The sequence below is a fragment of the Bubalus bubalis genome, chromosome 8 (assembly GCF_019923935.1).
Source record: "Bubalus bubalis isolate 160015118507 breed Murrah chromosome 8, NDDB_SH_1, whole genome shotgun sequence".
NCBI classification, from domain to species: domain Eukaryota; kingdom Metazoa; phylum Chordata; class Mammalia; order Artiodactyla; family Bovidae; genus Bubalus; species Bubalus bubalis.
The window spans coordinates 63,505,514-63,532,747 of NC_059164.1; the positions used below are offsets into that span (position 1 = coordinate 63,505,514).

Consider the following 27,234-nt stretch of genomic DNA (forward strand, 5'->3'; position numbering starts at 1 on the left):
TGAGAGAAATGTTAAAAGAATCATAGACATTTGGGCTCTACTTTTCTAGAGCTGTTGAATCAAGGATAACCAACTACCTTCAGGTTTATGTGACTAAACAGACCCTTCTTTAAGCCACTGCAGAATTTTTTTATTCGCAGCCATATGCATTCCTAACTGTACAGCTATTAAAATGATATTTTAGTACTCTTACCCTGACAATTAGCTACTTTTCCTATAGTTACTGATATTACTATCTAGTCACCCTAACTGGAAAACTCAGTCATCCTTCACTTCTTATTTCCCCTCATCCTCTTAGTACCTGAATCTTACATATTATATCTAGCTAGTTTTAAGTCTAGCTCTGTTTCACTCCTCACATTAGTTCAGACTCTCTCCACCTCCTGTCTGGATTATTTTTACAGCCTAACTGGTAACCTCAGATTCAGTCCAATATGCACCATGCTTCAGAATTATTTTTCTAAAATCTTATCAAGATATTCTCTTCCTTGGGACTTCCCTTCTGGTCCAGTGGTGAAGACTCCTTGCTACCAATGCGGGGTTGGGGTAGGGGGATTCCATCCCTGGTCGGGAACTAGGATCCCACATGCCAGCGCAGTGAGGCCAAAATAAATAAATAAAAATAAATATAGATATTCGCCTTAAAATCTTTTTTAATGATTCTCTGTCTTCTAGAGGAGGAAACACAAACCCTTTTTTTGTTTGTTTCTGCCTTCTTGTTTAGGCTTTGCATCTCCAGGATCCATCCTGGCACAGAGTAGGAACACAACTATCTGTTAAATGATTTGAATCTTAAGTATCAAAAACAGACATTTAGTCAGACTAAGCAGAGTGAGAGCATACTCAACAGTTAATAAAGATGCTTTGAATTAGTTTCTAGATTCTGCCGTAATCCCAGACATACATATCTTGGTGTGTATTCAGTTGATTTAATCTGGCCTAAAGAAGCTCTTCAGTAACATGTGTGCATTTAGTTTAAAATTGGTCACGTACATTCTCCAGATTGGGCTTGTGCCAAGAATGGAAGTTATGCAGGTAGGTGAAGTCTATGTGGGCATTTCTGAGAGTTTTGTGATCTGTGAATAACTTCTAACGAACTAGAGAGTAGATCTGTGACTTTCTGCTTGCTAGCAAGCCGTACCAAGTTAACCACACCAGAGTGGGCCACAGCCTACGGGTGTTATAAAAGCCTCGCTTAGTGCAGCTGAAGGCTCTCCTTTGGAGTTACTGAGGGGAGCTGGAAGCCGAGGCATTGCAGCACAAACTAGCTGAAGAGCCTTCCCTCCACACGCCAACGGTTTCCCTCCACACGCCCAGAACTGCAAGCTCTTTCAGGTGCTGCTTTGAGTTTTCCCTTGGCCTTGAGACCAGGACATGGTCTCTCTTGATGAGTACTGGAAAACCGAACGTGCTCTGATAAGTGGAGATCGTGTTTTGGAGAGAAGGGGCCGAGGAGACAAAGCCCACTCAGCCTCCCAGCACGTCTCTTTCTTCCCTGGTCTGGTGTTGTCTAGTCCACCTTGTTCCCACTCCCGGACTCAGCCTGCAAATTTCTGTATTTCGAGAGGTGGAAAAAAAATCAGTCCAAGGCATAGAACTTGGTGCTTGGCTGTCCGCATTTCCCAGCACTGACTTTCTCCGTGCTCTCTTTTCACCAGGCTAGGCCTGAAGCCTCCCTTATCCGCACCCCCTGGCGCCCCACACCCGCGTTCCTTGGAGGGCGACCCCTTCGCCGCGCACGCGCCCTCCACGGACTCTCCGCTGACCTTCCCAGGGAAACCCCTTCAAAAGCGTTTCCCCGTCACCTCGCGCCTTCCCCGCCCTTCCTGCTCTTTCCGCTTCCTCCACGCGCCTGCGCGGACCCAATTGTTTTGGCTTTCCGGTGGGATCTAGCAAAGGAAAAGGGCGGGGAAAGCGAGGGTAAGGGCGGGCGGGGTTGGGGGGGTGGTCCCAAGAACCCGGGAAACTGCGAAACTGACGTTTGTGTTGCTAGGCGCGCGCTTAGGCGGGCGCGGCGGGAAAAGAAACCTGGAGAAGGCTGGCCCGCGGTCCGCTGTCCGCGCGTCCCCGGGTTTCGAAAGGGGCCCGCCAAGAGGGCGAGAGCGCGCCGCAGGGGCGGGGTGGGAGCGGCAAGCCAGGCGTCTCGCGGCCCCGGGGCTGACGAGGCGGCGAGGGCGGGCGGTGCGGCTCCCGGGGGAGGAGTCTGGCGGTGGTCGGGCCCAGAGGAGCGTGCGGCGGCGCCCAAAGAGGACGCAGTTTTCCGCTCAGGACTGAGCGGCCGAGGGAGGGCGCGAGGGGAAACCGGAAGGAAGGGGAGGCGGCGGCGCCAGCCTTCCTCTTAGGGAGGCGGAGGCGAGACCCCGGCCCTAGCCGCCGCGGGAGGGCCACGCCCCCGCCGCCGCGCTCCTGGGGCCCAGCGTCTTCGGCGCCGCCGGCCGCACTGGATCGCAACCCTCAGGACTGAGGGACTCGGGTGAGCAGGCGTCGCCAGCCCCGGGCGGGGGACCCGGGGGCGACCTGTGGAGAGCTAGGGAAGGAGGGCCGCGGCTGGAGGGGGTTCGGCCCTTTGTGGCTCGGCGGGCAGGGGGCGGCTGCGGCGGCATCTTTCAAACCGGAGACGTTTCTGCCGCGGGCGGGGGATGGGCGCGGGCGGCCGGCGCCTCTGTCCACACCCGGCGGCGGCCCCGCTGCGGCCCGGCGTCCGGCCGGTGCTTGGGGAAGGGGCGGCTGAGCGAGTCGCTCGCGGGGGCGTTTCCGGCCGCGGGTCTCCCGGGCGGCGCCCTGGCCCCGGCTGGAGCCCGCGTAGCCAAAATCAAGCTGTTTCCCTTGACTACTCGCGACGTGTTCGCGAGACTGTAGGCAGAAGGAGGGCAAGCTCTGCGTTTTTTCCTTGTCCGGTACTTTTTAAGTAACCAAGAGATGTCTAGATTAACAGAGGTCCCATTGTGGGTCTACTGATGATTTTAAAAAGAAAGCAGAAGCTGCTCTTTGAAACGGAAAATTGTGTACGTATTTACTTTAGACTGAAATCTCTTTTAAGTTATTTGAACTCGACCATCTTTCTCTCCCTGTGAATTAAGAAGCCGTGGAGTAGAATATCCCAATGTGGAGCGGTTATTTTGAGTTAACGGCTCTTTTATCCCCCCTGGTTTATTAATCAAAGCTCACTTTCTACTCTCTCAAAGGGAGAATAAATATACCACTCATAAATCTCTAGAGTTGTCCGATGCTACGGATGACCCCGTTAAAATGAAAATGGAAAAAGAATCGAAAATGTAAAATTACCCGTGAAAGCTTATGTTTGTGTGAAATATCTAGCTAAAGTATCAGTGTTGTAAAAACGTAGGGTACAGGACGTCACGTGTTGTTGATAACATGAATCTGTACGTCTGGCTCACTTAGCTTTCAGGCATTTAGAGACAACCCTATCAGCAGTGTACTCTGACTACAGTTATTTTTTATCTTTTCTATTGAGACCACCAATCAACAAAGTGGAATTAACAGTGGTTCTCTTTTAAAGTAAGGTGGGTGGGTTGGTGGGTTTTCCTTCCCGCTGTGTTGTGTGAATTTTTGCCTTAGTCATTTGAACTTCAAATCTCGAAATTGTGAGTGGCTTACTTTAGTTAACCTTAGGTTAGGATTTTTTTCCCTTTTTTTTTTTTCCTAAGAAGGACTTTTTCTGACCGAAAGTAAATTGAAAAGTCTAACCAATTGTTTTCTAGCCTTGATGATGTGGAATTTTGCTAATATTAAGTTTACTTCTTTACTTTGATCTTTTGTTGGTCTAGTGCTTATTGAAGCCCCTTTAGATTGGGCCCTGAAATTCTCAAGAGGTTGTTGTCCTCAGTAAACAGTACCAGGGCTATGGCATTCCTGTTGAGCTTGGTTTATAGTTCATGCTTTTCTACATGGTTCTTTTTTCTCTACAGACAGCTCTTTGTAGGAAGAGTTTTAAGTGCTGTAACTCTTCTCTCCTATTTGCTCTCCTAAGCATTACCGTAGAATCTGCTAGCTTTGGTTATTCACATGGCACTTAAGGAGGTGGTTGAGAATGGAGGTGTCAGTACTTCAGTCCACACTCCTCCACAGATTTTCTTTCTCCTAGTTAATGGAAATAATTAGCTATTTCATAACATCCAAACGTTGAACGCTGAATGTGTTTAAAGTGAATGGTAAATTTATAGAAATTAGAATGCAGTCTTAAAAGGCAAAAGATTATTTGGTTTTCCCAAAGATTTTACTCATTTACTTAGAGTTGTTTTTCTTCTTGCTCATATTTCTAAGAGCAGGAAAAAGGATTGGTCCTGATGTCATAAAAAATATGAATGAAAATACCAAAGTCCTTCATTATATCTTAGTCTTAATCATTTTCAGTTTTGTAGAGTTTGAGTAGAGCAGGTTATGTTCAAATTACTCAGGGTATTAGAAATGATAGGTTGTTTTCAAGTAACTTTTTAAATATGTGAAGCTTACTCCCTGTTCGCTTGCCAGGATTTTTCAGCACTTAGATTCTTCTGTGTGGGAAGGAGGGATTATAGTAGGAGACTCGGAGAAAATGTAATTATTTAATGAGAGATACTTTCCCAATTCTTCCCTTTTTTTTTTTTTCCTCAGCTCTACTCCCTCCCATACTTCTGACAAGTGGTAACCTGTAAATAGGTTCCATGGTTGATAGGGGATTCTAGGTATTCCTCAGTTTACCCTTCTATTTTTTTAAGAAACTGAGAAACTTAAGTAGCCATAATGGTAAGTGAGTGTGCCCTTAGTGACCTCATGAATATATTTAATATCTGGGAAATAGTTTTGTTATTGTGATAGAAAAAAATCACTGATTTGGTGAAAAATGAAATCTATTGAAAAAGTTAAGGTCAGTTTTACTTTAGTCTGTATTTCTTCAGCTTTCTTAAGTCTGTGCAGAGCTGAGAGGAAAAAAGAAAAGTGATAACCAAAATAAAAGGGCATACTACAAGTCATAATTATTCTATCACAAATGGTGTTTCCTTTATGTTCTTGTTTAATTTTTTTAAAGTGAAATAACTTACTGATCATAATGTAGAACAGAAGCCTATTCTTGTGACCTGAATATACTTAGGATATTGAGCATAATTAACTTGATGGAGTCAGGTAGTCTTTTCACACTCGTTGGAAAAGGGGTCAAGAAGGAGTAGACCTAGGTTCTGAACTTGATCAGAGTAGAGGAAGCTGTACTGAAATTTCTCAAACTCATGCATTCTTCAAAAGTCAGGGTGTTTGTTTTTTAATTGATGTTTGTCACAATTCCAGAAAATTCTGTTTGTGTAATGGTTGACAATCAATCTGAAGATGAAGTGGTTTTCCAAACATTCCCAACTGTCAGGGTTATGTTGATAACTTGAAAGCAAACTACTTCTAGCACCAAGAGATAGTCCTCCCTGAAGGAGAAACCTGTCTTTTCACTGAAATGAAGAAAGGCTTGTTCTATGACTGGTGCTGTCCTGGCTATCACTTAGTTTTTTTGCACAGGCATCAGCCTTCTCAAGGTTAGTCTTTGTTGTACTAGTTTGTTTCATGATTTGTACCATCAGAAATACTCCCTAAAATCTTTGAGTAAATTTCTCTTATCTAAAATGCTATTCACCAAGGCAAAAAGAGAACTGTGAGTGTTGAAACCTGGTAATTGGGACTCAGACCTGTGTAGGTATGAAGGTTCAGAAGGTGCGAAGGTACTACAAAAAGCTTGACCAGTAAGTGAGTGTGTTAAGTAAAATAATTACAAATTATTCTTTTTTGCACAGAGTAGTATTTCTGTGTGTCAGGCACTGCTCCAAACTCTCCATAGAGCTCATTTAATCCTTAATCCAGTTGAGAAGAATTCTATTTTTATTCCGCATTTTACAGATGAGCATACTACAGCACAAAAAGGAAATAACTTACGAAAGGTCACACAACTAGGAAGTTGCAGAGTTGGGATTTCAACCCAAGTAATTGGCTCCACAGTCCATGCTCTAATTTTTTGGCAATACTTGACATTAGAATAGCCTTGGATTTTTTCTAACAAGTTTAGGTCTTCTATATTGACATTTGTAGCACTGGAAGTTAGAGCATCACCTAAGTTAATAATACACAACTTGAAAGTGCTACATACAGGCGGTGACCTGTAGTCCACCGCTCTTTCTCTTTATCACTGTTTCATCATTACTGTGTAGTTTTTGTGCAGTCATTGTTTGCAACCTCCTCCTCTGTTTCACCTGGAAAAGGAAGTGGCAGCTCAGTCCAGTATTCTTGCCCGGGAAATCCCATGGACAAGAGCCTGGCAGGCTACAATCTATAGGGTCTCAAAAGAGGAGGACACAACCTAGAGACTGAACAACGACCCTATCTTTTTATCCTTCCTGGTTTCACATGTACAGCTTGGTTAATTGCTGATCAGTCTCATTTTCACATTCAGTAGTTATTCAATCCTTTATTCTTTATCCTCCAGATCTTGTCTGTATAACACTGGAAAACTTCTTTTGTATCTGTTTATGTTTCTGTAGCTATTCTGTGGAAAGGTACTATAAATGACACACTTGTGGGAATGAAAACTAGATTTCAAAGTGAAGTTAGATGTATTTGCTTCCCCTACAAAATTTATAGTCACATTGATTAAAGGGAGGAAAACAAGTATTGAAACAACTTTCTGTAAGAGGTATTTCAGATTTTTAAGTAGAATTGTGTGTATTGCTGTGGATTGTTGACTCATTTAATCCTGATGACCATTTAATAACAATGCTCTGAAACTCTTGTGTGGCAAAAATTCACTCAGTAGAACCTTGGAGACTTGGGTAGCCTAGAGAAAATGTTAGAATCCAAGTTTTTGCTTTTTTTCTCTCAGTTGCAATTCTACTCTTATAGGAAGCTTTTAGATTAAAACATAAGTTGGTCTTTGTTCTCTACTTAACTTGCAGAAAGTTGGTAAAAAGAAGAAGAAAGGATATCATCCTGTATATAGCATTCTAACCTTATTCATTGCTATTATCCACTGGTATCAAATAGATAAATCAAAAATACTGAATATAACCAAGAACTTAGAAAAAGAAGTAAGAATATGCATACTTTTAATGCCAGAGTACATTTTACTTTGTTAGATTCTGAATTACACAAATTACACTGTGTTTGTATGACTCCCATTTAATGCTTTTTCTAGTTGGCTTTTCTCACTGTGAAATATGTCCTGACAACTACCTTTAAATTATAGGACCTTTCTATTCATCTTAAGGTACCTGATACCTGGAAATGTGGCAATAGTGGTTTCCTAGTCTTTGGCCATCAGTTCATCTGCTGAATCCACGTGTTCATTGAATGTCTTTACACACAATTGTTTTGTACACATCTTCTGTTTTTCAAATATATATAAATAAGTTGTGCCTACTAAGTCCCTTCAGTCGTGTCCAACTCTTTGCTACCTTTGGTACTATAACCTGCCAGACTCCTCTGTCCATGGGATTCTCCAGGCAAGAATACTGGAGTGGGTTGCCATTTCCTTTTCCAGAAATGATGTAGTTGATTTTAAAAAAGAAAGAAATTCAAGTGTTTTTGACTCTAAAATAGTTTTTTTTCCTTCATTGTGGGTTTCTTTCAGCAGATTATCTTTAGAAAAGCCCTTTTTTTCTAAACTAAATAAAGGATACTCACACTGGATTTTTTAAAAGTGTTTCAAAAGTTGACTGAGCCCGTAGTAAATAGGGAAAGTGGTTGTGTGACTAGGTAAGAGATGTTAAAATATTTCAGTTGAAAGGTGGAATATAGACAGGTTAGATTAAGAATTATATTTAACTCAACTTTCAAGTGTTTAAGGTTTGTGCTTTTTCCTTGTTTTTATGGGTTGAAGGGGAAACATTCTTCTGGGAAAAATATCTTGAAGTGTGTATTTTTGTTACCACCTTTTAAAAAAATTCTTAATATTTGATCAAGAAGCAGCCTAAAACAGAGATTGGTACATTTAGCCTGTAGTCCGTTTTTGTAGAGAATATTTTGTTGAAACAATCATGTCCGTTCCTTCATATGTTGACTTGCGCTGTTTTCAGACTGCAACAGCTGTAGCATTTGGGACAAAGACTGTGCTTACAAATCCTAAAATATTTTGTTTTTATGATGAGAAAAGAGAGTGGTATACCTTTGAAAGTTTGAGTTTTTTAATTAAATAATCATTGCATATGTTAACAAAATGTAGAAGGTTTAAATGAGTCTTCAATAAATGTTTCTTTCCTCTGCAGTGTGAACCACTGTTGACATTGGGACAAATCCCAGCTGCCTCCTTTGCTCATTTCTCTTGTGCTACAGTTGTTCTTACGGTAAAGAATAAAATTTCTTGTATTACTTCTCTATCAAAAGTTTAGAAATGAAAGATCATGACAGCTAGATTTTATTCTTTTGCCTGCCTGTAGATTTGAGTTTGTCTAGAATAAAGACACTCTTTTTAAATGATAGACATGTTTTGGCTGTAATAAGAGTAAATGCCCTTGGTGTCTTGGAGCGCTCATGGTTGGCAACTCTCAGTCTGAGTACTTAGAGTACAATGACCAGCACTTAGTAAATACTCAAAAAACATTTGTGGAGTTAAATTTAAGTAGCCATTAATTTATGATCGAAAATTAAGTAAACAGTTTCATTGATACCTGGGAATTAAGGGGAAATTTGTAAATGTGTCCAATCTTTGGTTATTAAGTAGTATAATTCAGACTTTGTGAAATGTTTCAGAGCATGTAGTATATTGATTTTAAGGGCCTTTTGAAGGTTATTGGTTGACCATCTTAAACTTTGCCATTTTTTACATTTTCAGTTAATACATTTTAAACTCTTACGTTCCCAGAAAAGCAACACTTAATTTTATTTTGAATTGTACTAGATACTGATCTGGGTGAATTATTAAATTTATATGATGTCTGAATGACTTTTGCTGCCTATTTTAATGTTGAGATATCTTAAATAAAAATTGTTAGGAAGACAATGTACCCTAGATTTCAAAGGGAGGGGTGGAAATAGGGGGTGTATAAAGCAGTGACAATAAGATTGTATAAAGTTGGCTCACCGTGTAATTTTCTAAAAGCAGACTGCTGCTGCTGCTAAGTCACTTCAGTTGTGTCCGACTCTGTACGACCCCATAGATGGCAGCCCAACAGGCTTCCCTGTCCCTGGGATTCTCCAGGCAAGAACACTGGAGTGGGTTGCCATTTCCTTCTCCAATGCAGGAAAGTGAAAAGTGAAAGTGAAGTCGCTCAGTCCTGTCTGACTCTTAACGACCCCATGGACTGCAGCCTACCAGGCTCCTCTGTCCATGGGATTTTCCAGGCAAGAGTACTGGAGTGGGGTGCCATTGCCTTCTCCATAAAAGCAGAGTAGTATTGTTTTAATACAGTATCATGAATATGATAAAAAGAAATCAAATCTAATAAAATGGAGACATACATAAATGGGGCTCGAAAAAGGAACTGCAAAAAAATCAGGTTCAGAGAGTATGAAGTCTTAGAAAAATAACCAGAGTGAACCTGTACAGCTACCCTGCAAGGAATTCTGGAGTGTAGAGTGTCATCTAAATCCATCCTGGCTTTGGCCAGCAGCTCCTGTCACCTGGTTTAAACATGGATGGGGACAATTTGGGGTCCTGCAGCTGGGGTTAGGAATTTTAGCCTATCAATATATACATTTCTGTCAGATAAATTTTTAGAGGCAGAATTGAAAGATTGAGATAGTAAGCATTTACAGTGCCAAATATTACGTCTTCTGCAATACTTCCTTTGCAATTCTGAAATTCAAAAAGCTCTTAAAATCAAGTTTTAAAAAATTTGGTTTTGTAAAAGTTGATCTGAAGTAATGAGACTCTATATAGTATTATTTTTCATACTATTCATATTTCCCTTAGTGAAAATAGGATGTTCAGTTACGGAGTTCTGTCCTAGACTGCTTGTAGTACATGATATATGTACCACATTACTTTTATAAGATTTGAGAAATCCTAAATTCCAGAACATAGCTGGCTCTAAGAGTTTTGATTAAGGGCTTGGAGGTATGTATCAACTTACACTCCTGTGTAAAAATGCACATTTCTAACACCCTCACTAACACTGGGCCTTGCTGCATTATTAATATATGAAAATAGCCAGTGATTTTAGGTATTATTAGCCTTAGAGGTTATGCAATAAACTTAGATTTATAGGGTAACTTTCAGATCTGGAAGAGCAAAGTCATTACCTTAAATGACCCAAAGTCTCTGGCTTTGCACCTGTTTTAGTTACTTCCTTATACTTGACTTGGCTGGAAATGTGACAGTCTACATCAGGTTAGCAGTTTATGTAATAGTATAGCTTGGCCCGAAGTACAGTGTGACCTCTTTGAGAGATGGATGATATTTTTGTGAGAAAAAGTAGTAGTAGTTCCAAATGATGGTCAAATAGTTTTCATGTCAACAGCACTTGACTTTCTGATTATGGAACTAAGAGTCATCTAATTAGGAAACAGGTGATAGTTTTTTTTTTTTTTTTCCAACTATTATTAGTACTCTATATTATACATTCTTTTTCCTTATTTGTAATTCATTTGCTGTTGTTGTAATTCATTTGTTGCTGTTGCTGCTGCTAAGTCGCTTCAGTCGTATCCGACTCTGTGAGACCCCATAGACGGCAGCCCAGCAGGCTCCCCTGTCCCTGGGATTCTCCAGGCAAGAACACTGGAGTGGGTTGCCATTTCCTTCTCCAAGGCATGAAAGGGAAAAGTGAAAGTGAAGTCGCTCAGTCGTGTCCAACTCTTCACGACCCCATGCACTACAGCCTACCAGGCTCCTCCGTCCATGGGATTTTCCAGGCAAGAGTACTGGAGTGGGGTGCCATTGCCTTCTCCTGCCATACGTTATAAATACTTATTTCCAAATAATATTTTAAAATTAAACTTTAATGCAGCTGGAATTTCTTTGATGAATGGTATTGGATTTTGTTTTTTCCTCCTGGGGTGTCCAGTGTTATTTGTTGGAATAACCCAGTCTTCTAATTTGAAGACTTCTTTATCATATCTAATACCTTTTCTTTTAACTTGAGTGTATTATATTTACTTACTTTTATTTACTTGCCTTTATTATAGAACTGTTAATATATTTTAATATTTGATAAGTCATGAGGAAGAACTTAACCTCCCTTTCACGCAGATATCTTGGCAATTTTGGGGAATTCTTCCAGATGAATTGTCTAAAAATTGGACTTGAATCTTCTGAAAATTTTAAATTTACACATTTTGAGAACATTCATATTTGTATATGAAGTCTTCATGTAGTAATACATTTCTGTATTTTGTCATACAGTATGTTTTTGTTTTTAAAGAACTTTATAAATGTATGCGTATTGATGTGTTCTTTACTTTCTGAAATGTTTAAATTTTTTATAGAGGTCAAAAAGATAACTTAAAACTACAAATGTAATAAACTTTTAAAGTATTCTTTTTCTCATGTTTTATTTTTATGGTAATGTCTAAAGTTGAACTTCAAAAAAATGTAATTCATATGTAAGTTTGTTTAAACATGGTATTCTAAAAATGTACTGGCCTAGATACTCTGACTGATGTATTTTTTTTTTTTTTTAGTTACTCCAGAGGATCCACCAAACATAGGATGTTGCCACAAAATCTACCTCGTGTGTTACTCTCTTTTGAGATGAACAGCAGTTGCAAATCTGAGCAAGATGTGTGCAGACTGTGTTGAAAAACTCTGAAGAACCTAATTAACACAGGATGACCTAGTAGTAATTCTAAGCCTATAGCAAGATACTATTCATTAGTGAGTGTGTCAGTCTTGGTTCTGAATGCTGCAGATAACAGCAAGCAGAGTTTCTCCTTTCTTTATTTCTGAAGCATTCACTTGACCTTCCATCAGTAAGACTGACTTTATTCTAATCTGTTCCTGGAGATATTAATGGAATACAGTCATGTCCACTCAAGAGGAGAAGCAGATCAATACTGAATATGCTGTGTCCTTGTTGGAGCAGTTAAAATTGTTTTATGAACAGCAGTTGTTTACTGACATAGTGTTAATTGTTGAGGGCACTGAATTCCCTTGTCATAAGATGGTTCTTGCAACATGCAGCTCTTATTTTAGGTAAGTACTTTTAATCTTGGTTAGTTTGTAATTTCAAGTGCAGAATGTTAGCTTGTTTTAATCTTTTGATATAATTATTTTAAACACTATTTAAAATTTAAAAAATTAGATGTCTTAATGTTTTTTTGTCCTAAATTTTCTATTTGGGTGATAAAGTGCTTGCCAGTCACCTCCTTGTGTATGTAAATAAGGGACAGGCAAGGGAAGGTTTTACAAAGATTCAATACAAGAAATTTGGAATTAAGGTTAAGTTTAATGATGTGGAAGCAAAAAGGTTCAGAATACAGTACTGTTTTTTTCATTGAAAGAGAAAGGAAAATGAATGGTGTAATTTTCACTTACTCATAAGATTTTAAAATGTTAAATTTAGAAAATGGTCTTTGTTTATGAATTTAAGAGTTACCGTATACTTGATAATAACTTCTAGAAGATAATTGGTAGTGTTTAGATGTGTTAAGAACTTTTATTTCCTTTGAAAAAATGAATTTTTTGCTCACTGTTGGTTACTTTTATCATTTGTGATACCTTTTTAGCCTTACCAGACTCCTTCCCAGATTGAAATAGTTAATAACTGATAATGTTGTTCTCTGTGCCTCAGAATTTAGAAGTTGATTTAATTGTTTGCTAATTATAAATAAAACGTTACATTTTTATGACCTTTTACAATTTTTAATCTTTTTAAGGTAGGTCTTCCTTTGTTAGGTATTTCATGGGAGGAATAGAATTAAGGCATAGAAATTCCTGTTTGGTCACTGCCCTTAGGTTGAATTTTTACTTAATATTTGAAGGGGACAGAGTGAATAAAGTTGAATTAAATGTGGACTGGTATATTCGTACAGCAAATCTTAGCTGGCTTAAGTGGCTATCATCAATGAAACTTACTTCATGCTGCTTTTTAGTGGCAGCTATGGACAGGACAGGTATAATCTTAACTTTTCAAGGCTAACATAGAGGAAGGTGTAGAAACTTCATATTCCCCAGTATAACACATCTCATGATGATTATAAATAGAAGCTTAGGCCCAGATTACCTTGTCAGTTGCTTTGCTCTTCCTGCCGTTTTTTCAGGTTTAACTGTGGATATTTCATAGTTTCAGACATTAAAGCTATTTTTATCTTAGAAAACTTAGCATATTTGCAAACAGTGATTCTAGAAAACCTAATGGACCCAGAAAGGATCCTTAGAATCCTCTCGTGTTTCTACAGATAGAGATTCTTGGATTTCAAACCCAGAAGTTACGATTCTTCTGGGTCTAACTCAGTGGGTCCAATTTAGAGTTTGAGGATTTGTATATTTTAAGAGCTTCCCAGATGATTGTGATTGTCAGGATTGTTTTTGTTTTTTCATCTCCGTTGGCTTAGTAGATAGTGACAGGAATTCAGAGTTACAGATTCAGTCAAACCTAGGTCCATTAGTTCTCCCTTTTTAATGGCTGTTGATTTGAATTGATTATTCTTTATTGGAAAGCTTTATGACTTGTGGATTTCCAGATTGGTATTTGTAATCATAGAATCTTTTGTGTTTATTACCCTAGTAGTTGTCTTGTTTAACTTTTAAACCTATGCAGAAATTCTATTTGCTTGTCATCTTTATCAGGAAGGTAACACATGCGATTACGGGTTAGGTGTCTTAGCTTTTTTTCTCCCTTGTTAACTTTATTTTTTATTGTATAGATAACACGCTGTTCTCTAAATTCTCTAGCCATGAGGTTATTCTTTTATCTTTTAACTAATTGGGTTGGAATTGGCTTCCTGGAAGACGAAATAAAAAGTTTAAATATTTCATTAGTATCACAATTTTAAAAGCAACACAATCTGTTTAAGGCTGCTGTTACTTTCACTAGTTAGTTCCCTTCTTTAGCTTTGGTGTTCTAAAAGAATATATTCTCCCTAAAGCAAATCAGATAATAGGGATTTGAAGTAACAGTAGAAAGAATAGTTCTGCCTGTGTTTGGGATTAAATCCATCCATCTTTACAATACTGTGTCTGGGCCAGTTTCATAATCCACAAGACCAAACATGTATATTAATTTTTCCTCCTATGTATATCTTTTCTCTGGATTGGATAGATAATTATTATATATCCTATAATAATAACTTGATCTTTTCCCAGGTTTCTTCAACTGGATTCTGTTTTCAACTTTGTAGATTTCAGTATCCTTACATATGTTGCCATCAATTTAACCATTAGAAATTTACTGTGAGAAATTTTGTCTTTTGAACTAGGTACATTCTTTTGCAGTTTACCAGTACCATTCCACCAAGAATCAAAAAAACCCTCTAAAATCCCAAGAACCTCTGAAGTAATAGTTTCTACTTCTTAGTAACATATACAGTAGAACCCAAGTGAAAGGGATTACTTGAGAATTACTCAGCACCTCTCTCACCATGGTAATTCAGCCTGCTATAATATGCAATTCAGCATTTATTCTTTCTTTGAAAAGCCTGTTTCAGATTTTTATGATCAAGTTGGCTAAGCTTCCCCTAGTGTCTTCCGTCTTCGGGAAGCGTAACTCCTTCACAGAAGTCCATTATTCTGGTGTCTTAAACTATAGCCTGGAATAACTTGTCTCAGTGTCATCTGTATAGTCAGCTGTTCTCTTGCCCTACTTCCTCTTCCAAAGTTAACTACCTTCTACTGGAACAGAGAAAAAGCACATGACCCCTAAATCTTCCATTTTTACTCAGATCTCTTGTAATTTTTCAGGTTGCTTTTGGTTATCTCCCATGGGAGAGAAGAGACTTGTGAAACAAGTGACACCAGCTGTCTTAGGTGTTTTTATTAAAGTTTTCTTGTTAAATCTTGGATACTTTTCAAGAATAATTCCTGTTCTCTTTTATTTTGATTAGGTTTATGGCCATTCTGTATTCTTTGGGAGGCAGTTTTCAAACACCCTGATTGATGTTTTTGCCACTTTTCCATTCCCTAACTGCTTTAAGTTAGTTGCTGTTCTTACTGCTCTTTGTGAGCTACACCAGAAATCGCCAGTGCTTTCCTAATTGCTTTTGCTAACGTTTGTTACCCTTGACGCTCTAGTTTTTGTCACCCTGCTTCTCTTGCCCAGAGTAGCATTATCCTGACTGGCTTGTTCTTATTTCTCTGATGAATGTTTCTCAACCTTTTGTCATTCTTACTTTTTCTTCTAATAGAACTCTACCTCAGGTTGGTCATTGGGAATCTGGGTGGGTTTTTCTTTTAGTTTTTTAGTCTCTCTCATGTAACTTACTTGGCTTTAACACATGACATTTTGTAGATAATTCACAGTCTATTGCATTAATGCCTGACCTTCTTCATAGTTTCAGTAATATTAAATACTTAATTGGTTATGTATTATTTCTATTTGACTCAGATGCCCACACCTTCAATTAAACATATCTGAAATTTAACTCACCTTTTTTCCTCCATCTTAAAATTTTCCTCTCAATGGTTAACAGTATTTTTTTTTCAGGCATTTACTTGAAAATAAAGAGCTAGCTTTGATTCTTTTCCTATCTAAGAAAGGAGCAGCAAAGAACAAGATGGTTAGATAGCGTCACCCACTCAATGAACATGAATTGGAGCAAATTCTGATAGTTGAGGACAGAGAGGCCTGGCATGTGCAGTCCACAGGGTTGCAAAGAGTCAGACACAACTTAGCAACTAAAAAACAACAACCTACTTCCTATTCTTATTGCTAGTGTTCAGAAAATCACCTGATCTTGTTGGGGTTTTTTTGTAAAAGCTTTTGTATCCATTTCTGCCATGCTCAGTCGGGTGGTTCTTACTTCTAACATAGATTATTGCAGTGGCCTAAAAAGCAGTTTTCTGGCCTCCAGCCTTTGGCACTTGAGGTCTGTCAGTACGGAGTATTCATTCTAGAATATGTTTTATTATGCTAGTGAATCCATGCTCAGAACCCTTCAGCATTCTTCATTATGTACAAGGAAGTTCAGTAAAAAGTTTTGGCTCTGCTGTTGGGCTTGCAGATCTTACCCCGATGCAGGATTGAACCCAGGCCCAGGCAGTGAAAGCACTGGGTCCTAACCACTGAACTGCCAGGGAATTCCCTCTTGGGTCTCATTTTACAAGCCTTCTGTGATCTAAATGCCTGAACCTCTTACATTCAGCAATCTCCCCCCAAAAAAGCACTTATACTCTCCCCTGACTCACTGCTTCATCCACTTTCAAGCGTTTCTAATCTTGTCCTTGAGGTGCCCAGGCTAGTTGTTGTGACACCGCACTTTGGATCGCTGTAGGCTTTTCTATGCGTACAGTCATAATACTCTTTGCATTTTTTTTATCTCTCCCCTATATGTGGACATTTAGTGTGTATTCATAACATAATTGCCTTTACAGCATATTTTCCTGCATGTAAAAAATTTTTAGGAAACTCCTCTATATTTTTAGGAAATCATTTGAATAAATTGAAATTTTAACAGCTTTGTTGAAAGCTAATTTACATACAATTAAGTATTTAAGTATATTTAAAGAGCTATACAACCATCTCTACAATCTAATTTGAAATATTTCCATCACTTTATGCTCACTTATAGTCTCAATCACTCACCTTTCTTACCCATGGCCCGAGGTAGCTACTAATCTCCCTTCAGCCTCTGTATATTTGCTTTGGGGGATATTTCATATAAATGGAATCATATAGCATGTGGTCTTTTGTATCTGCCTTTCACTGACCATAATAATTTTAAGGTTTGTCTGTGTACGTATTAAAGAGTTTCTTTTATTGCTAAATTCCATTGTGTGAATATAAGGAGTGAATTAATTTTGATACTATCATTCAGAATGGCATAGTGAAATAGTTTGGTATAGCTTTGGCACTGGATTATACTTTTCTGTTGCCTCCCTCAAAAGTTCTTCCCTGTAAGTTGTCCATCAGCAAATACCCTAAATAAAATTCTATGTGGTCTAGTTTTGGTGTTCTTTTTAGCTCTACTTTTGTCTCCCCCTCCCACCCTTCCTGTAGGGCCATGTTCATGAGTGGACTAAGTGAAAGCAAACAGACACACATACATCTGAGGAATGTGGACTCAGCCACCTTACAGATAATAATAACCTATACATACACGGGTAACCTGGCAATAAGTGACAGCACTGTAGAACAGCTTTATGAGACAGCTTGCTTCCTGCAGGTAAGCAGTTTTTTCTCTCAGTTGTATGTGTTAACTGTGGTTTATTTTTCTTAAGAAACATTGTTTCATCAGTGATGTATTATAGCTATGTAATTTTATTGCAGATTTTAGAATGTAAAGTTTTTCTTCTCTTTTTAAAATGTGTAAAAGGAAAACAATAGAATTTGATCATCTAGTAAACTTAGTTTTATGGTGGGAACCTTACTGAAAAGATAAGTGAAAATTTCATATTAGTTTCATATTCTGCCTAGTATACCACAGAATTTAGATCTTAAGTAAAAAAGCTTTTAACAGTGTTACTAAATTTAAATGCTTTGGTGTTTTGGCTAAAAGCTTAGATATGCTAATTTTTGATGGTATTACTTTTCATGGAAAATGTCAAGATTCTTAACAGAAGTTATCAAACAAATATTTGTAATATGAGAACACACTGAGCTATTAAGAATTAAACTGAAAGAAAAAGTGACGATATATTTACATATGATAAACTTATTTCACTCTCTCACTCTTTGTTTCCCCTTCAACATTTTTATTTATTTTTGGCCATGCCATGTGGCTTGTGGAATCTTAGTTACTGAACCGGGGTTGGAACCCGTGCTTCTTGCAGTGGAAGCAGTCTTAACCACTGGACCAACAGGGACTTCCACCCTTCAACGTTTCTTTTAAATTTTAAGAGGCATATAAAAATATTTTCCAGGACTTGTGGTGGTCCATTGGTTAAGAATTCACACTTCCACTGCAGGGAACATAGGTTTGATCCCTGGCCGGGAAACTAAGATCCCACATGCTGTATGGTGTGGCTAAATAAATAAATACATTTTTCTCATTTCTTTTCCTATTTGGAATAATTCTTTGTACTTTCAGAAATAAGTTTCTCCAAAGGAAGAATCATCAAACTGAAGGTTAAATTTCGGTAGCATAGTTCATGATACCTAATGGGTACTGGATAAATGCATGCTGAATAAACATCAGTGACATTGGTTGAGCAGCAGTTTAAGTAGCTTTCCTCCTTTTTAGTTTGTACTCTTCTCCCTGCCCCCCAATTGTGCAGTGTCCTTGTGTACCTGTAATTCTGGGCAAACTGAAGCCCATGGTAGCTTCCTGGTGCTTTACAATAGAAGACATTGATATCCTGAATCCAAACCTAAAAGGGAGAAATGCCTACTGTAATGATTTAATTTATTTTTTATTATTATTATTATATTATTTATTTAATCTTTTAATTTAAATGATTTCATTACTTTTTTTAAAAGCCAGGCACTAAAAGCAGGTATTTTTAGAATTGCAAAATAATTGAGAAATTTTAAGAAATTTGGGTTTCAGAACACTTACTGTAAATAGTGACAGCTTTCCTTTTTTTTAAATCATGTTAATAAAACCCTTAGGCTTATGCTTACCCAAATGCAAACCCAGACTCTGCCTCCAGGACTAAGGTTGCCCTGGCAAGTCTGGGATGGGGTATTTTATGACTGCCAACATGGCTTTCACTATTTACTGCATGAAATGTTTTTATATGCCAGATACTGTACTGATGCTATATATCAGTTCTCATTTAATCCTAAAATAATCACTTAAAGGATTTCCTCATTTTATGCAGGAGAAAGCTGAGGCTTAGAGAAGAAAGCTACTTGTCTGATATTATACAAGTGTTGACTGGCCTATCCAAGTTTTGAATCCAAACAACCTGACTTCTTATCACAAACTGTTTCTAGTTAATCACTGTGATCTGGAATAAATATAGTAGGTAGCACTTGTAACTCAACTGAGATCTGTTTTGTCTTGAGAAAAATCTAGGAAACTTTGAGTGGCTAAGATGGGTTGTTAAATGTAGATTATTTATAACTGCACTGTTTTGATTGGTTATCCTAGTGCTCTAGGTAAGAAAGGCAAATAACTATTGTTAGGCATTGTGTATTTCTGCTTTTTTATGAATATCTTATACACGTTGACAAAACCAGATTCTCGCTTCTCAACAATAATCATTTCCTGTACTGATTTATATTGTTCTTACTTGGTTTTCTCAGTTACATATTTTTTAAAGCCTAAAAGTATTTAACTTATGCATGAATTTCCTTACCTTTAGGCTGTTTAGGTTTTTAAAAGTCGTTTATTGGGGGGTCTTGTTTTTGTGCAGCATATGGGATATGGGATTTTAGTTCCCTGACCAGGGATCGAACCCACACCCCCTGCAGTGGAAGCTCAGGGTCTTAAACATTGGGGAAGTCCCCAAGAGCCTATCTGATGTTATACTACTGACTCCTAAATAGGGCAGTTAAGTAGGCCACTAGACAGGAAGAAAAATGCAAAACAATACATTGTGAAAGTTGCTCAGTCATATCTGACTCTTTGTGACCTCATGAACTGTAGCCTGCCAGGCTCCACTGTCCATGGAATTCTCCAGGCCAGAATACTGGAGTGGGTAGCCATTCCCTTCTCCAACCAAGAGTTCGAACCCAGATCTCCCGCATTGCAGACGAATTCTTTACCATCTGAGCCACCAGGAAAGCCCCTGCACAGTCTTCTAGTTTTTTATTACGGGAAGACACTATCTCTTAGCCCACAAGTGTACCTAAAAATAAAACTACAGGATAAGGATTTGATTAATATACTTGTGTGTTACAAAGTGCAAATGTCTGGCTTGCCTTTATCAGCCTTGTTTTTCCCCCATTTTTAGGTAGAAGATGTGTTACAACGTTGTCGAGAATATTTAATTAAAAAAATAAATGCAGAGAATTGTGTGCGATTGTTGAGTTTTGCTGATCTGTTCAGCTGTGAGGAATTAAAACAAAGTGCTAAAAGGATGGTGGAGCACAAGTTCACGGCTGTGTATCATCAGGAAGCTTTCATGCAGCTGTCACATGATCTACTGATAGACATTCTCAGTAGTGACAATTTAAACGTAGAAAAGGAGGAGACAGTTCGTGAAGCTGCTATGCTGTGGCTGGAGTACAACACAGAATCACGATCGCAGTATTTGTCTTCAGTTCTTAGCCAAATCAGAATTGATGCACTTTCAGAAGTAACACAGAGAGCTTGGTTTCAAGGTCTGCCACCCAATGATAAGTCAGTAGTTGTTCAAGGTCTGTATAAGTCCATGCCCAAGTTTTTCAAACCAAGACTTGGAATGACTAAAGAGGAGATGATGATTTTCATTGAAGCATCTTCAGAAAATCCTTGTAGTCTTTACTCTTCAGTCTGTTACAGCCCCCAAGCAGAAAAAGTTTACAAGCTATGCAGCCCACCAGCTGATTTACATAAGGTTGGGACCGTTGTAACACCTGATAATGACATCTATATAGCAGGTGGTCAAGTTCCTCTGAAAAACACAAAAACAAATCACAGTAAAACAAGCAAACTTCAGACTGCCTTTAGAACTGTGAATTGCTTTTATTGGTTTGATGCACAGCAAAATACCTGGTTTCCAAAGACCCCAATGCTTTTTGTCCGTGTAAAGCCATCTTTGGTTTGCTGTGAAGGCTATATCTATGCAATCGGAGGAGATAGTGTGGGTGGAGAACTTAATCGGAGGACTGTAGAAAGATACGACACTGAGAAGGATGAATGGACAATGGTAAGCCCTTTGCCTTGTGCTTGGCAGTGGAGTGCAGCAGTTGTAGTTCATGACTGCATTTATGTGATGACCCTGAACCTCATGTATTGTTATTTTCCAAGGTCTGATTCATGGGTAGAAATGGCCATGAGACAGACGAGCAGATCTTTTGCTTCAGCTGCAGCTTTTGGTGATAAAATTTTCTATATCGGAGGGTTGCACATTGCTACTAATTCTGGCATAAGACTCCCCTCTGGCACTGTAGATGGGTCTTCAGTAACTGTGGAAGTCTATGATGTGAATAAAAATGAGTGGAAAATGGCAGCCAACATCCCTGCTAAGAGGTACTCGGATCCCTGTGTGAGAGCTGTTGTAATCTCAAATTCTCTGTGTGTGTTTATGCGAGAAACCCACTTAAATGAGAGAGCTAAATACGTCACTTACCAATACGATCTGGAACTTGACCGGTGGTCTCTGCGGCAACATATATCTGAACGTGTACTCTGGGACCTAGGGAGAGATTTTCGATGCACTGTGGGGAAACTGTATCCATCCTGCCTTGAAGAATCTCCATGGAAACCACCAACTTACCTTTTTTCACCGGATGGAACAGAGGAGTTTGAAATGGATGGAGAAATGGTCGCACTACCGCCTGTATAGTCAGGAGTCCAGGGAGTGCACGCTTCATCTGTTTGCTTTGTCATTTTCTTTGCTTAATGAGAGACTATGAAAGGACTGAATATGAGTACATAAAAAAAATCTATCTTTGATAAATTTTATTTTTATGCCCTACTTAATATTTGCATCAGTATAATATATATCAGTGAATCTTAAAGATATGCTTCCATAATATGAAATAGATTATCCAATAATTGAGAAACTTTTATGTGTATCATGAGAGCATAACAATCTGGATTATCTAACATTGTTAGCCCTGTGTATGTACAGTTCCAAAAGTTCACTTATTAAAGTAGTTTCCTGTTCCTAGTGTGGTATATCGCAAATTGTGCTGAGGTTATTTTGGTAAATGTATTTCATTCCCGTGCTTCTGTTTTGAAGTCCTGGAATATAGTTTTTTTCAGTGTAGTTAACTGAGCTGCACTTAACACTAGTGTCCATGTTGGCATAGAAACGTTGTCTGAATCCTATAGTTGAGGAAGATCTTCCATTTTATGGTATTGCACAGGGAAAGTATGACTGCAGGATCAGTCTAACTATATACTATTAGGTGCATGTACTCTCTTCACTAACTTATACTTGTCTATCTAGAATACAGGTCTTCCAATCAGCTGGTCATTTACCAGGTGTGGACTTAAGTTGCTGGGCTTGCAATAAGAATTGCTAGTCCCTCATTGTGCGGGTCTGTGTGGAGCTTTAATCAGTAAATGCCTCCACTTTCTGTATTACATTAACATTGGCTCATGCATATAACTACCTGCTGCTGTTGTATTTCTCCATCTTAAAGATTTAGAGTGGGTTAACCAGGTCATTACATCTTAATTTAATAAGCATTACTGTAGAGTGATTGTGTATAGATACTTGTTAGCTGTCAGGGTGTGTTTTTTTAACCTGTTGTGTGTGGGGGGTAGGATTAGAAAGGTGAACTGTTCAGGAATTCTCTGCACTAGCGGTGCAGAAGAGCAGATAACTAGTGCTGCTCTGGCATTAATCCCAGGAACCACTAGCAGTAGCGGGCCGCCGCCAATCTAACATGAGCACAGGTGCTTCATGACAAACATTACTAGCATGTTCAACTGCATAATGTTCTGGCACTGTATTTTGAATGACATTAATTTATTAAATAAATTGTATATATTCAAAATCTGTTTTTCTTTTGTGATGGGAATGGTGTGATTGTAGTTTTATGGGGTCAGCTTAGTTTGTTAACAGGTGATTTCTTCAGAATTTTGTTTGAGATTATATGTATATTTGTCCAATTTGAGCCTTACTGTAGCAACATAAATTACAGATCAATGACTGCATTTCAACTGCAGTTGCCTATTAGAATCATCTCTGGGTACTTTTGAAAAAACTTGGGACAAAGGAAACCATAGTCTGACAGTCTTCAAAGCAGTAGTCTTTTGGAACCCCATTGGTTTAGGCCTTAAAGGTTTGATTCTAGATTACCTAGATTTGATTCTGGTCTTCCTAGAGTATATCATTGATTATGTTTTGCCGCCCACCCCTTATTGAGTGAAGTCCAAATTAGGTCTGTTTCAAAATTATAGAAAATCAAAGAAAAAGGAAAAATCCTGAGAGAAGCCAGGTGAAAAAAAATACCTATAGTTATTACATCCAGCTTCTCTTCAGGCAAGAAAATGGAATAAAATATTTATAAAGTGTTTAGAGTAAAAGCAACATAGAATTCTGTGTCCTGCAAAATTATCCATCTAAAGTGAAGGAAAAATAAAGATTTCTTGGCAGTTCTCCAAACTTCTTTGCCTTACTATCACTTTTATAACTTGTGGCAAGCTCTGAATCTTGGATGAGTTCAGCTCTGTCTGCCTTATCTAAATACAATTGGGTTAGCTGATAACTGCCACAGAAAATAGCATAATGGTATAGACTGGTGACAGTATAAATTTGTGATTATCATCCTCAACTAAGTCCTCAACATTAGCAACCTATCCTTCATTCTTCAAAACAATCTGAAACCTGTAGTTTCCTTAAATCTTCACCTTCCCCAAGTCTGTTAGCAGATTACTTCTGAACTATCCATCACCAAATTTGTCTGGACCTGCATCATCTATAGGTTCTTCCTCTCCTGTTTAGAAAGCATAAAAGCATGAAAGATCTTACAGAGTTTGCTCTATGATTCTACTAGCTCAGAGTTGGACACAACTGAAGTGACTTAGCAGCAGCAGCTCCCAAATTGTCTTGAGCATCAGAATCCCATCAGGAACTTAAATACAGATTCCTAAACTCTAACCAAACCTTAAACTTTGCAAGCCTCCCCAGCTGATTCTTATGTAGCCTTCTCATTCCTCCAGTACTTCAGTTTCTCTAATTGGGTCCTTGTATTTCTTTAAACATGACCAAACCTTTTTTAAAATAAAAATCCTCCTCAACCTTTTCCCTCTTTCCCACTTATAAACCTGATTCCTTGCCTGATTTGTCTCTTGAGGAATCACAGCTCACAATTTACCACAAAACTCATATAAGACTAGTTTTTGCCACTGTTACTCCACTGAAACAAATTTTTTTTAAGTCCAGAGGATACTTTGCTCATTTTACTTTGAAACATGATAGTATTTTACACTGTTGAACACTTTATGAGACTCTAAACTGCACTTGTCACGTTATGCTCCTCTGGTTTTCTCCCTGCCTCAGAGCCTTTTCTCAGACCCTTGCTGATTTCAGCTCTAACCATATCTTACATATTCCCTAAACAAAACTCTTCACTTCAATGACTTCCACTGATTCTCTTCAGCCCAGATCTTCACCTGAGCCACACTTGGATACTGTTTTAACTGGAGCTGCTATAACAAAGTACCATAGATTAGGTTGCTTATAAGCAGAAATTTCTTACAGTTCTAGAGGCTGGAAGTTCAAGGTCAGGGTGCCAGCATGGTTAGATTCTGACAAATTCCTCTTCTGACTTGCAGACTGCCAACTTTGTATCCTCCTGTGGCAGAAAGATTCAGTACTCTCTTGGGCCACTTCTTATAAAGGCACTAGTCAGATTCATGAGGGTTCCACCCTCGTGACGTAATTCTCAATGGCCTTACCTCCCAACACCCAGTTGGGATTAGAGTTTCAACTTAACAAATTTTGGGAGGACACAAACAGTCCATAACTTAAGTGTTTTCAAAGTTATCTCAAATTCAACATTTTTATTTCCCCACCCACACCCTCATTTCTGGTTCTGGTGATGTCAGTAAATGGGACCATCATCCATCCTGTTGCTTAAGCCAAAATCTTGGAAGTTAACTGACTTTTCCCTCTCCCTCACCTCCATATCCTGTCAGTCACAAGGCCTTATGGGTTCTCTTAAATATCTCTTGAATTCATCCTTACTTCCAACACATTAATCTAGAGCTGTTTTCATCTCTCACCTGGAGGAAAAAAGCTTTATCGAGCTGTAAGGCACATAGCATGCAACTCAGAGTCTTTGTGTCACACAACTGTAGAATGCTTCATGACCCCCAAAACCCATACCCACTCTCCACTCCCCTCCAAATGCACAGTGCAATAGTTTTCATTTAATTTTGCTTAGAACGCTCATTGTCCTTAGAATAAAGCTCAAGTTTCTTTCCAATTTACAAGACCTTTATATTTTGGTCTTTGCTTACTTTTCTGCTAATTTCTTTCCTCACAGTTTCAGTTGAGTTCAGTCGCTCAGTCATGTCCGACTCTTTGTGACCCCATGAATCGCAGCACGCCAGGCCTCCCTGTCCATCACCAACTCCCAGAGTTCACTCAGACTCACATCCATGGAGTCGGTGATGCCATCCATCCTCTGTCGTCCCCTTCTCCGGCCCCCAATCCCTCCCAGCATCAGAGTCTTTTCCAATGAGTCAACTCTTCGCATGACGTGGCCAAAGTACTGGAGTTTCAGCTTTAGCATCATTCCTTCCAAAGAAATCCCAGGGCTGATCTCAGCTCACTAAATTAAGATTTTTAGTTACCTTAATGGGCCTTGTCCTCTTTCACATAGTTTTTTCTGCCTCAGACACTTCTCCTTTGACTGGTTAGATTTAAGGTGATTATACATCCTAGTTTATGCTTGTTTTCACTTTGAAAATTGTCCCTGTTTGGATAGTAAATAATACAGTAACCCTGGTTGAATTCAATTTACCATTCAGGTAACTTCCTCCAGGGGACTTTTTTTTTTCCTTCAGCTGTGCCATGGGAAATGTGGGATCTTAGTTCCTGGACCAGGGATAAAACCCATGCCCCTTGCATTGCATAGTCTTAACCCCTGGACCTCCAGGGAGATGTCCCCTCCAAGCAGCTTTAAAAAAAATTATAACATGGTTCCCTTTGTATAAATCTTAAATTTTACTCTCTATTGCCTAACACTCATTAAACTATCTTACTGTCTTCACCACAGTTGAGAGGGCAAGGGCTGTCTACCCTATTTATTTCTGTATCCTCAGTGCATAATAATGCCTGGTACATAGTAGGCACACAGTAAAATCTATATAAAGGCATGCATAGGTCACATGGGCAATCTGTGGGAGTAGATAATTCAGACCACCATTTCAGAATTGTAGTAATTAGTAATGGACTATCTCTGACACTATGGAAAAAGGATTTGTCAATAAATTAACATCAAATGAACCAACATTAAAAACACAAACTTTGCAAAAACAACAAACCACAAACTTTCCAACAATTTTGATTTGACCAAGTGGGATTTATCTTAAGAATGAATGGTTGGTTAAACATCTGAAAATCATACAACATGTGAACAGGATAAAGGAGAAAAATCATATAATCATTTCAATAGAAAAGTTATTTGACAAAATCTAAGGGCCATTTGTGATAAATTTTTTAAAAAGCTACTAGAACTAACAATTTAGCAAGTTTACAGGATACGAGAACAATATATATAAGTCAGCCTTGTTTTATGTATTATCAACCATCAAAATTCAAAGTAAGACATGGCAAAATATGAAAAAGATTTACAAGTGCTAGTATCTCTAATATCTTTAAAGAGTTTTTAAAAATAAAAAGACCAAGTACTCTGTAAGAAATTGAGCTTTGAGATGAACAAAACTTAATATATGCTGATTTTATTCATAGTATGAGAAACACACAGACAATAAAACCAACACTGGGATACTATTTCTCATGTATTAGGTAAAAATCCAAAGTTGGACATACTGTTGGTCAAGAACCAGGTATGCTCACATATTCCTGATACTCCTACAAAGTATGGTAGTTGTGGGAGATTTGACAGTACTAGTAATCTTGATCACAATCCTAAATCTAGGGATCTCTTTCAAAGAAAAAAGCATTTTTTTTAAATATATGCACAAGACTGTTATCCTTTACAATAGCATTCATACTAGCAAAAAGACCAGAAACAACCCCAAATCAATCAGCAAATGGTTAAATCAGGAATGGTTAGATAATGTCAGATCCACCATAGATCTCCAGAACATATTACTAAGCTAAAAGAGTGGAGAAAAGTGTGTGTATGCAGTAAAATTACATTATTTACAAAATTTGTGTTTAAAAAAGATAAATATAAACATTTTAAATGGTTAACTAGAAGGAAAGGAACAGGATGAGGGATCAAAATATGTAAATATTTTACATAATTATAAAACAAAGATTTTAAGATGAAGCTAAAGAATCTAAATTAGTATACTGGGGTGGGATAACCCCAAAAAGGAACTTTTAATCAACTTAAAACAGTAATTTGTACATCTCTAGTGGAATAAGATTTTTTTTCCACTTAAAAAAGAAAAAAATCTTTTTAACTTGTTTTAGTCATATTATTAGTGGTAATG

The 27,234-nt window shown here is 38.3% G+C and overlaps 1 protein-coding gene across 3 annotated transcripts; it reads left to right on the top strand.

Annotated features, from left to right (window-relative positions):
* Nucleotides 1-1,896: 1,896 nt before the first annotated feature.
* Nucleotides 1,897-22,595, top strand: KBTBD2 (kelch repeat and BTB domain containing 2). Of its 3 annotated transcripts, none has more exons than XM_025291205.2 (5): nt 1,897-1,920; nt 8,235-8,312; nt 11,587-12,097; nt 17,058-17,223; nt 19,898-22,595. In XM_025291205.2, exons 3-5 carry the CDS (start codon nt 11,928-11,930, stop codon nt 21,431-21,433), a joined length of 1,872 nt encoding a protein of 623 aa, XP_025146990.1. In that variant the 5' UTR covers nt 1,897-1,920; nt 8,235-8,312; nt 11,587-11,927; the 3' UTR covers nt 21,434-22,595. The 3 variants fall into 3 exon arrangements, with proteins under 3 accessions (XP_025146990.1, XP_025146989.1, XP_025146992.1); XM_025291204.2 differs by lacking the exon at nt 1,897-1,920 and adding an exon at nt 2,276-2,473; XM_025291207.2 differs by lacking the exons at nt 1,897-1,920; nt 8,235-8,312 and adding an exon at nt 2,276-2,473.
* The last annotated feature ends 4,639 nt before the right edge of the window (nt 22,596-27,234 follow it).

Excerpts from the sequence above, each read along its gene's own strand:
- KBTBD2 (XM_025291205.2), top strand. The coding sequence starts at position 11,928 with ATGTCCACTCAAGAGGAGAAGCAGATCAATACTGAATATGCTGTGTCC. Across the intron at positions 12,098-17,057 it reads ACATGCAGCTCTTATTTTAG|GGCCATGTTCATGAGTGGAC; the intron begins GTAAGTACTTTT and ends CCCTTCCTGTAG. Across the intron at positions 17,224-19,897 it reads AGACAGCTTGCTTCCTGCAG|GTAGAAGATGTGTTACAACG; the intron begins GTAAGCAGTTTT and ends CCCCATTTTTAG.